The following is a 12,307-nucleotide window of genomic DNA, read 5'->3' on the forward strand; positions in this document are numbered from 1 at the left end:
CTTGCTTAGATTGTTACAACAGCTTTCTCAATCTGGTTTCCTTGCCTGAGCCCACTCTCTCTAACCACCAGACTTCTGGCAGAGTAATTTTTCCAAAAAACAAGTCTGATGTCACCTCTTGTTAAATGTTCTTCAATGGATAAAAGTATTTACAAGGCACATCATGGCCTTCATGGTTTGGCCCCGTTTATTCTTCATTCATTCATTCTGTTCATTCATCAAGTATTTACTGAATATCTAGTACATGCCAATCACTGTTCTAGGTGTCAGAGATATAACAGCAGACAAATAGACAAAAATGTCATCCTGTCATTGCCTACTTCCTTTCAACCCTTCTTCCCCACTACTACCAAGCTTTGTCTTCAAGAAATAGTGAACCACTTGCAATCAATGAAGACGTCTTTTTCTTTATACAAATTTCTACTCACTCTTCAATATCAATCCAAATGCAACTGCCTCTCTTAAGACTTCCCTGAATGTTTGCAAGTCTATCTTTGCAAGTCCACTAGCCAGTAAGTTCCCTGAGAACAGAGATAATATCTTTTGACATATAGTTGGCAAATGCAATGTCTTTTTAAAAATAAAACATGAATGAAATGACAAAGTTTTTCTAAATTGTTAATTGTTTCTAGTGATCAAATAACCTTTTTCTCAATCTTCCTGAAGTATAGACAAAGAAGTAAATGAGAGTTTGCAAAAGCAGCTGTTACTGTCTAGTATTACACAAGAGATGATCTTCAGAGCCCTATATGAATGTAAGCCTCCGAGGTGTTTTGTCATCTTTCCATTTGAAATTTATTTTGGCATCGGTTTACTTCATAAGTTTGCCTTCTAACCTGAGGCACATTCCCACAATTAAAATGCAAAATAGTAAATACAGTTGTCCCTGAGCGTGGGATGGGGGTTGGTTCCAGGACCTTCCCACCATACCAAAGTCTTCAGATGCTCAAGTCCTTTCCATAAAATGGCACAGTATTTGCATATGCACGTCCTCGCAGATACTTTAAGGCTACTTATAATACCTAACACAATGTAAATGCTATGTAAATAATTATTGTTTTATATTGTTGTCTTAAATTTTCATTTTTTATTGCTGTACTGTTATTTTTAATTGGTTTTTTAAAAATATTTTCAACCTGCATTGCTTGAATCTGCAGATGTGGAACTCACGGATAAGGAAAGCTGACTGTAAATTTTAAGATACACTGTAGAGCTCGTCCTCAAATAATGTAGTTTCAGTACAACACTGTTGAAGAAAAATGATTCCCAGTGGAAGCTACTATCTGTGTGGGGTTTGCATGTTCTCCCCATGTCGTTCTAGGTTTTCTCTGGGTACTCTGGTTTCCTCTCACATCCAAAAGATGTGCATGTTAGGCTAACTGGCAGGTTGAAATCATCCCAGGATGATTGAGTGTGGCGGGATGTGTGAATGCACCCTATGGTGGAATGGTGTCCTGTCCAGGGTTGGTTCTGTCTTGCACCTTGAGCTGCTGGGACAGGCTCCAGCCACCCATGACCCTAAACTGGAATAACTAGGTAAATAATTTTCTTACTTGTTATTGATTTTTCTTACATATATGTATAGCTCACATTTATTTCAATGTTTATTATTAAAGTGTCTTTGGTCTTTTTTTGGTAGTTTGGTGATGTTCCTGTGACCAGAAATAAGCCATATGAACTTAAACTCTTGTTTATATCCATTAGCCTATGGTAAAATTGGTTTTGTTGTACCTTGTTTTGCTTAAAGTCGCAGTTTCCAAGAACCTATGATGATGAGGAGGACTTACTGTGTAGCAGCAATGACAGATTTTATGGAAAAGGATATTATCCAATACAGAATTTCTTTGTTATCTAAGACAGTCTAAAATGATGCACCTTGTACTCTAACCTACCGTGAATACATTAAAAAGTCTCAAATCAGGCCAGGCGCAGTGGCTTACACCTGTAATTCCAGCACTTTGGGAGGACGAGCCGGGTGGATCACAAGGTCAGGAGTTCAAGACCAGCCTGGCCAAGATGGTGAAATCCCGTCTCTACTAAAAATACAAAAAAATATTAGCCGGGCGTGGTGGCGGGCGCCTGTAATCCCAGCTACTTGGGAGGCTGAGGCAGAGAATTGCTTGAACCCGGGAGGCGGAGGTTGTAGTGGCAAAAAAGTCTCAAATCAATATGCAATTGTCTACATATAAAGGCATCCCTGATAACATTTTAAGAACTATATTGAGATTCATGCTTTCACTAAGCATACTGCTTTTTGAGAGAAAATGCTACCTGATTTCTCTATTATTAAGCACATGTCAAAATATATATCAGGAAAAACATTTGAAATGTGTTCCAAAAGCAAAACTGAAAAGTTCAGATACTGTAGACCAACTCCTTCCAATTAAACAGGTTGGAACACCATGGTGATGTGAGGGGGTGGACATCTGTCAGTACATAAAGAACTTTGTGTTTGCACACAAAGACATTGCTCAACTCACATCTGGCTCCTGCAGCCAAAATCTAACCTCACTGGGGTGACTCCCACTGAAATATATGGGCATTAAGAATAGGGAAATGAAATTTTTAAAAGCCAATTGTTCTTTCCATAGACTTTCAATATATGAGGGAATCAGGATAGAATTGAATCCACTTTTCTACTCTTATTTTTTAAAAGAGGACAGAGAGGTCACAACAGAAGAGAATTTGGTGTTAGGATCTCAGATTTCTTATGTCATTGTATAATCAGGAAATTCACAGGAATTTTCATGTTTTTTTTTTTCTCCTGATAGGTCTTCTCATCTCTCTGCCTCTCTAAATCATAACCTGTAAGACTTCCACCTCCTATGGAAAGCCTTTCCTATTACACTTCAATTTGCTTACTCCTGTTCTTTTTCTACTCTAAACTACTATACTTACAAATTAAGCAGATATTCATAAACTATTTTGTATTGTATGTGTTTCATAGTTTTGCACAGATTAGATTATAGATTTCTTGACAAGAGCAAAAGCAATATTCCAAAGTGCCTAATAAAAACGAAGGGCAATATAACAGATATTGCAATTGGTATTTGTTCATCAAAGGGCTGGTCCTTTCATGCTCTAATTTCTACTAAGCCAAAACTAGGATTAGTCCTTACAAAGAAGAGTTATTATTTACATAACATGAGCTACATCACACCAGGGTCAGTGTCTGATTACAAAAAGACAACTAGAAGAAATTTCTAGAAAATATCAAGAAGTCTGCACCACAGCATCGAATTTCTTACAATACTCACTCTCTTTACTCAATATCTGAGATTTTGAGAAAGGGTGTACCAGCATAGTGTATAGGAGTATATACTCTAGATCCAGACTGCAAATGTTTTAATTCCAACTCTTTTACTTACTGTCTGTTATGCTGCAAATTAGGCAAATTACCTAACGTGCATTTTTCTTCCTGTACAAATGAGAATAATAATAATAGTGCCTACATTATATGGTTGCTATGAGAATTACATAAATTAATAACTGCAAAGGGCTTAGGATAATGCCTAGCAAGTATTTAGTTTAAGCTATTATTATTCTAAAATATATAGCATTCAATTTTAAAAGGTATAATAGGATTTATTTATTTATTTTTTTTTTGAGACAGAGTCTTGCTCTGTGGCCCAGGCTGGAGTGCAATGGCACGATCTCGGCTCACTGCAACCTCTGCCTCCCGGGTTCAAGCGATTCTCCTGTCTCAGCCTCCTGCGTAGCTGGGATTGCAGGCGCCCGCCACCATGCCCAGCTAATTTTTGTATTTTTAGTAGAGCTAGGGTTTCACCATGTTGGTCAGGCTGGTCTCGAACTCCTGACCTCGTGATCCACCTGCCTTGGCCTCCCAAAGTGCTGGGATTACAGGCATGAGCCATCGCGCCCGGCCTATATAATAGGTTTTTAAATAAAAATGGAAGAAAATAAGAGAATTTCTTCTGTTATAATGAACAATTTCTTCTCTAGCATACCAACAAAAAACAGATACCCCAAAATCTACTCATACTCAAAGGTGGTTGATTTAATCCTCCTTTTTGGTATAACACTAATTCTATTCCTCACTTAAAACAAACAAGCAAAAAACAAAACAAAACAAAAAAAACAGGTCAGGCATGGTGGCTCCTGCCTGTAATCCCAGAACTTTGGGAGGCCAAGGCAGGTGGATCACTTGAGCCCAGGAGCTGAAGACCAACCTGGGCAACATGGTAAAACCCCGTCTCTACAAAAAATACAAAAATTAGGCAGGTGTGGTGGTGCATGCCTGTGGTCCCAGCTACTTGGGAGGCTGAGGTGGGAGGATCCATTGAGCCCAGGAGGTTGAGGCTGCAGTGAGCCATGATTGAGCTACATTGCACTCCAGCCTGCCTGGGTGACAGAGCGAGATCTTGTCTTAAAAAAAAAACAACAACAAAAAAAACAGAAACAAAACCAAAAAGAGATTCAACTAGTAGAGAGTTATTGAGCTGAATCTATGTGCCAGTCTAAGTGGACACACACACACACACACACACACACACACGTATGCGCATAATTTAGTTTTCTTCTTTTAAACTTTTTTAATTTTTAATTTTTATGGATATACAATAGTCATATATATTTATAGGAGACATGTGGTTTTTATATAAGCATACAATGGGTAATGACCTTTGTGTTGGAAACATTCCAAATCTATTCTTCTAGCTTTTTGAAATATACAAAATATATTGTTAACTATAGTCACCTTATTGTGTTACCGAGCACTAGATCTTTATTCTTCTATCTAACTGTATTTTTGTACTAATTATCAGAAAAATCCTTCATGTTAGATATATTAATCCTATTTTACAGATACCAGCACTGAGGTTCAGAGAGGTCAAACAGCTTAATCAAGGTCACACAGTTAGCCAGTGGCTGAACCAAGAATAGAATCCAAGTCTACCAATTTCAAATTCCACTCCCTTTCTACTACACATCATCACACTACTTGTCTACAATTTCCTTTCTCCCTTAACCCACTCACACATAATTTCTAGCAGAGCAGAACACAGAGCTGTTTCCTCATAGTTCATCCACATCTTCTTGCAAGGTGCACATCCTGCAACTTTCCATTTCTGTTCTAGTTTCCTGTCAATTTAACTTCCTACTAAGAAATTCAGTGCTTAGGGCCATGTGGATTTAGAGCTCCTAAGCCTTCCTTATAAAGACTTCCTTTAAGTACAGGCTTTTAAACTACTTTTGTGATACACTACTTGTTCTGATAAATTGCCTGACATTCTGAAATAATATTTTATTTATTTTTATTTTTTTGAGACAGGGTCTCACTCTGTTGCCCAGGCTGGAGTGCAATAGTGCTATCTCAGCTCACTGCAACTTCTACCTCCCAGATTCAAGCAATTCTCCCACCTCAGCCTCTCAAGCAGCTGGGATTACAGGCGCATGCCACCACATCCAGCTGATTTTTGTGTTTTTAGTAGAGACAGGGTTTCACCATGTTGGTTAGGCTGGTCTTGAACTCCTGACCTTAAGTGATCCACCCACCTCAGCTTCCCAAAGTGCTAGGATTACAGGTGTGGGCCACTGCGCCTGGCCTTTATTTTTTAATAATATTTTTTACAACTAAAAAAATTACTCTGTTGTGACCAATAGAAGCATAAATTTATCTCATAAGTTTAATATGCCAAAGACAAACAAGAAATACGGCAAGTAAAGAAACAAAGACTGGAAGGAGCATGGAGGAAAACTGACTGGAAGAGAGGTCAAGAAACTGAGAGGCTGAAGTATTGTTAGGCTCATCTGTAGACACTGCAATCATCTAAAATTATGGCAAGTGTAGTGTCAGAGATAACAGTGAGCCAAGTGTAAGAAATAAAGGCTGGTGCCCAGGAGTAGAAACAGCAACAAGGAGGTGTGACAGCATAGTCTGCTGCCATGAGCTTCAAAGGAGTTTTTAGGAAGGAGGCTGGGAATAGCACTCTGAGAGCAGCAATGAAGAGCAAAAGAGATATCTATTGCAAATCCAGGTCCAGAAGTAAAAAAAAAAAAAACAAAAAGAAAACAAGAGTGCGAGACAGAAAACAACCATTACTTGCATGAGCTGCAGGGGAAGCAAGATCCTTCCAGATTTCACTTAGAAGATGATAAAGGATTTTAGAAATCAACACACTTTGATGCTATGAGGATAATATAAAATCATGTGTTACCTCATTAAAAAAAGGAAACCTACTAAGGATAACAGAAGCTATCAGGTAGGTACACATAGAAAACAGTCCATATAGAACAGAGAAAAATAATACAGTCAGGTGCCACATGATGACATTTCCATCAATGATGTATGGAATATATCATGGTGGTCCTTTAAGATTATAATGAAGCTGAAAAATTCCAATCACCTAGTGAGATCATTGCTGTGGTAACACACTGCAACATATTACTCATGTGTTCATGGTGATATTGGTGTAAACAAACCTACTGCACTGCCAATCATATAAAAGTATAGCATGTACAATTATACACAGTACATAATACTTAATAATGAAAATAAATGACTGTTACTGGTTCATGTATTTACTATACTGCAGTTTTTATTGTTATGTTAGAGTGTACATCTACGATGTTTAAAAAGTTAACTGGAACAGCCTCAGGCAGTTTCTTCAGGAGGTATCCCAAAAGAAGGCACTGTTATCATAGATGACAGCTCCATGCATGTTATTCCCCCAAAGACCTTCTAGTGGGATGAGATGTGGAGGTGGAAGACAGTACTATTGGTCCTGACTTTGTGTAGGCCTAGGCTAATGTGTATGTTTACGTCTTAGTTTTTAACACAAAAGTTTAATAAGTAAAAAATAAAATTTTAAAATAGAAAAAAGCTTATAAGGATATAAGAAAGAAAATATTTTTGTACAACTGTACAGTGGACTTATGTTTAAGCTAAGTGTTACCAAAAAGAGTCAAAAAGTTTAAAACATCAGAGATCATAATGTTAAAAAGCTAGAGTAAGCTAAGATTAATTTACTATTGAAGAAAACTTTTTAAAAATAAATTTAGTGTAGCCTAAGTGTGCAGACTTTATAAATTCTACAGTAGTGTACAATAGTATCCTAGGCCTTCACTTTCACTCATGACTCAATCACTGACTCACCCAGACAACCATCAGTCCTGCAAACTCCATTCATAGTAAGTACCCTACACAGGTGTGCCGTTTTTATCTTTTATATGTTTGCTGTATCTTTTCTATGTTTAGATACAAAAATATTTACCATTGTACTAAAATTGCCTACAGTATTCAGTTTAGAAACATGCTGTATAGGTTTGTAGCCTAGGAGCAACAGGCCATACTATATAGTCTAGGTATACAGCAGGCTATACCATCTAGGTTTGTGTAAGTACATTCTATGATGCTGCGTGGCAATGAAATTGCCTAATAACACATTTCTCACAACATATCTCCACCATTAAGTAACATAGTAATAATATTATAGGTCTCTTCCACCTCTTGCATGAATCGTCCATCACTGAATATCAGATATTCCACATGAGATACTAACAAAAAACCTATTTATCAATTTTAAGTGAAAAAAATTACAATTCATTTCATGTCAACCCCAAACAACTAACCAAGTTCCTAAAGTGTAACTAAAACACAGTAAAGCACCTACACAAAAGTAATAAACTCCCATGTTAGGATATAAAATGCTGAAAACATCACTTCCTGAGCAAAAACCATTCCTAAAGTTAACAGTGACTACAAGTAGTAACATGCTACATATCCTCTTTGTTGATATTTGGTGCACCTTTCAAATTGTTGACATGTGATTCTGACAGTCTACCAACTATATCTGGAATTTAACACAGACTTCTCACACATTATTTTGTTTAAAATGCAGTATTTGGCTTTATTTCTGGGACATAAATGTAAATATGTATCTTATAATCATCTGCCAAAACACACTGAATTGAGAGATGATGAATTCTAGGACATTTGGGTGTTAAATACCAAGAGGCTTTCTACTAGGAAAAACACGAACTGTAAAGTCATTCGGTGGACTCTGCTTACATATTACATTTGTTCAAATGGTTGAATGGCAGCTTTAGTGTATAGACTTAGTCAAGTTAACTATACCCTTTAAACATCAAAATTCTTAGTCAAAATGGGAAAATAATAATAATGTTCTCCTCAAGGGAGTTTTTGTAAAAATTAAATGAGATGGCCGGGCATGGTGGCTCACACCTGTAATCCCAGCACTTTGGGAGGCTAAGGCAGGCAGATCACAAGGTCAGGAGATCCAGACCATCCTGGCTAACACAGTGAAACCCCGCCTCTACTAAAAATACAAAAAATGAGCCAGACGTGGTGGCAGGTGCCTGTAGTCCCAGCTACTCAGGAGCCTCAGGCAGGAGAATGGCGTGAACCTAGGAGGCTGAGCTTGCAGTGAGCCAAGATGGCGCCACTGCACTCCAGCCTGAGAGACAAAGCGAGACTCCATCTCAAAAAAAAAAAAAAAAAAGATTAAATGAGATAATGCACATCAAGTAGTTAGTAGAGAGCCCTAGCATATAGCATATGCTCAATAATGGTTCCCATAATTATTTTTATTATCTGTCTAGCAATTGCAGATTAGAAGATTTATGCATGCACTATCTTGCTTGATTCTTAAGACAAAACAACTTTAAGCAGGAGAGAGACAGGACATGGATTATTATCTCCACTTCACAAATAAAAAGACAAACACTTAAAAGAATTCAGCCAAGCATGGTGGCTCATGCCTATAATCCCAGCACTTTGGGAGGCCGAGGCAGGAGGATCGCTTGAGCACAGGAGTTCAAGACCAGCCTGGGTATACAGTGAGACTCTGTCTCAAAATAAAATAAAATAATAAATAAAATAAAGGTTAAAGTGAACTGCCTAAAGTTACATGATTATTTAGAAATACCCACCATGATTGGATAAAAACCACGAGATAAACCAGGGGTGGGTAAACTTTTTCCAAAAAGGCCAAATAGTAAATATTTTAGGTTTGCAGCCCATACAGTCTCTATCACAACTAGTCAATGCTGCCACTATAGCACAAAAGCAGCCATAGACAACACATAAATAAATGCGTGGAACTATGTTCCAATAAAACCTTACTTAACAAAAACAGGCAGTGGGGTGGATTAGGTTCATAGGCCATAGTCTGCAGACCCCTGCCCTAGGCCTTTACATTACTAGTCTAGTGTACTTTTCCATTACTTTATGGTCACCACCTATTTTCAGGATAGGGTTTCAGCATTAAACTTAGTAGCATTAACTGTCAGAGAAAAGATAAATCAGGAATAATTTGCAGAAGAATTATGAATACAGTAAGATAGTACATAAATATTAGTATTATTGTTTTTTCCTCTTTTACAGCTTCTATTATAAAACTCTCTCTTAATCCTTCCTTTATTTCTTTCTCTTCTAATAAAGCACTGGGCCTAGAAGTAAACACTTTTCTATTTCTCCAAAAGTACTCAAAGCAAATATGTTTGCAGAATATTATTTGAAAGAAAGTAGTGGACATTCCATGAGACACCAGAATGAACAAACTTAACAATATCTTATCTTTTAAAACGGTAAGCAATGTGAAACTTCTGCATCTAACTTGTATGAGCATGTCTTGGGGGGAGTGGAGGGAACAGCGTTGAAGCTACCACTCTATTCTCAATCTCAAAGAATAGAGTGATTATCAGTTTTCTCATTATAGAATCTATATGCTAGGGTATGCTATGGTGGTAAAGACACTGGACTTGGAATTGAAAGACCTAATTTGGAATTCTTTCTCTGGCACTTACTATCTTTGTGACCTAGTAACCTATATATAAGGAGTTGCTGTGAAAATTAAGACAAATAACTATTTTAAAATACCAAGCATCAGAAGCATTGATTATTGCTGCATTTGAAATTATAAACTTCTTAATGAAGTTCTCTTCTACTTTTTTTTTTTGAGACAGTCTCCCTCTGTCGCCAGGCTGGAGTGCAGTGGTGCGATCTCAGCTCACTGCAACTTCCACCTCCCAGGTTCAACCGATTCTCCTGCCTCAGCCTCCTGAGTAGCTGGGACTACAGGCGTGTGCCACCACGCCCAGCTAATTTGTTTGTACTTTTAGTAGAGACGGGGTTTCACTGTGCTGGCCAGGCTCATCTAGAACTCCTGGCCTCAAGTGATCCACCCGCCTTGGCTTCCCAAAGTGCTAGGATTACAGGCTTGAGTCACCGCGCCCAGCCTCTTCTACATTTTTAATAAACTACAATATGATACAATATTCCATAACAGTACAATATCATTTATAAAGCATTTAAAATATTTACTGCTAAAGTATAAAGCACTTCTTTGTCAAGGAGCTAAAAGTTCTTAAAACATGTTCTCTCATTTCAGCCCATAATATTCCTTTGAAATTAAAACAAACCAGAATTTATTGAGTGACATGTGCTAGGCATTTTATATATATTAACTCATTTAATCTTCACAACAGCCTTGAGAAGAAACAAGCTCAGTGAAACAAAATTACTTGCCCAAGGAACACAGTTCCTAAGTGGCAGCAGATCTTGGGTTATACCCAGGTTACACTGAGTATAACCTGTCATTATTTTTTTTATTATTTAATACTGTCTCTTCAGTTTTTTGACTTGGGGTCCACAAAAAGCCAAGTGCCTCACATAAGGTCAAAGAATAATTACTTTCAGTGCAGTACAAGGCAAATGCTTAGATAACAGTACATTATTCCACTAGATTAAATCACCTCCAAATAACATAATATTTTAAAGATAATTCCTGCTTAATCTACTTTTGGTCTCAAAAATGTACTGGTAAATAGAGTAAAACCAGTCTACTTACCACTAGTTAAATAAATTAGGGTATCCCCAGGTTAAGCTTTAGATGTCCAAAGAAACAAATGTAGAATTTTGATTAGAGAGAAAAATAAACCAAAGAACAAATTTCCTCAAACTCCAATGTTATATTAATAAACATAAGAACATTTCTAAACCTCCTAGCAGGTTTCATGTCTGAAAGCCCTTCCAGAAAGCAGATTTCTTCCTCAATAATTTTTTCCCATGAAATTTACAGAAATTATCCCAGAGAAAAATTGGCGACTCTAGTGCTTTTGAAGAACTAAATCAGTAAATTAGAAGTTTTTAAATCCTGACATTAAATATAACATATAAAGTAAGGGAATAAAAGTATAAAATATTTTGTAAATCTATGACCCTCATCCCCCTTTGTTTAAACCAGTATGGTTCTTAAGAGTAGGAGCCTTTTTTTTCCCCTTGCTAAAATAAAATAAACTTCAGTTCCACCCTCTGTTGCTTACCTGTTGCACAGTATGCTGAGAGCTCCATGTGGACTACAGTCACATGGCTGACAGAGCCCAGAAGTGTAATTTAGGTAAAAGCCCTCTTTGCAGGTTTCACAGTGAAGCCCCTGATAACCTGGCCGACACTCACACTGCCCTGTGGTCTGGCTGCAGCGATTCACATCCAGGCTTCCAACCACAGAGCAGTTACATACATACTCTGCAAAGGAAAGAAGGAAAGAGACATTACCAACTAAGATTTAATGCCCTCTTAATAAAATAAACTCTATTTTATTTCTCTTAATAAATTTTCATGACAATTTTGTAAGGATAGATAAAATTAACTCTAGTTCAAATTTACTTTCTATCCCGTTTAGTTTACTTAAATTAGGAAACATATACAGTACATAAATTATGTAGTGTCTGTGTGAGTGTGTGTGTGTGTGTGTGTGTGTGTGTGTGTGTGTGTGTGTGTATTATTAGTTTTTCTGAATTAGAAGCCACCAAAGGCAGGCTTATCTACATGGCACTAAGGGCACATGTTGGAAATGACAACACGTTAAATAATAAATAATCCCATTGTATAGCAGCAAAAGCCTAAGGCTCAGATGATTAACTGTAGTAACCTATTCAAGGTCATACTAGATTGTGCCATAGCTAGAATCATAAGCTAATGTGTTCTGCCCAGGAAGAAATTAATGAAGAATAGAAACTTTGAAGTAAGGAAATGATGAACAACAAAATCAGAGGAGAAAGTTTACAGGTTCATCCTGATCTGTGAGTTAAAACCAATCCCAATTTGAATGTCTTTCCCAAATTAAAATATTTGGGAAATAAACATTGCTTTCAAGTATATTTCAAACAGTTCTTTGTTGTTTGCTTGTTGTTTTCACTTTTTTCACTTTTCAAAAGAAACATTTTAATTTTTAATTTTTGTGAGTACATAGGTGTATAAGGTGTATATATTTATGGGGTACCTGAGGTATTCTGACACAGGCATGTGATGTGTAATAATCATATC

At 37.0% G+C, this 12,307-nt stretch overlaps 1 protein-coding gene across 1 annotated transcript in view; it reads right to left on the reverse strand.

Annotated features, from left to right (window-relative positions):
• MEGF9 (multiple EGF like domains 9) overlaps positions 1-12,307 on the reverse strand; it is a 115,581-nt gene that overhangs the window by 48,041 nt on the left and 55,233 nt on the right. Inside the window, exon 2 of the mRNA XM_003264062.4 lies at positions 11,305-11,506. Within this exon, the coding sequence (XP_003264110.2) occupies positions 11,305-11,506 (202 nt within the window). The remainder of the gene's footprint in view (positions 1-11,304; positions 11,507-12,307) is intronic.

This window comes from Nomascus leucogenys, chromosome 8 (genome assembly GCF_006542625.1).
Source record: "Nomascus leucogenys isolate Asia chromosome 8, Asia_NLE_v1, whole genome shotgun sequence".
Taxonomy (NCBI): domain Eukaryota; kingdom Metazoa; phylum Chordata; class Mammalia; order Primates; family Hylobatidae; genus Nomascus; species Nomascus leucogenys.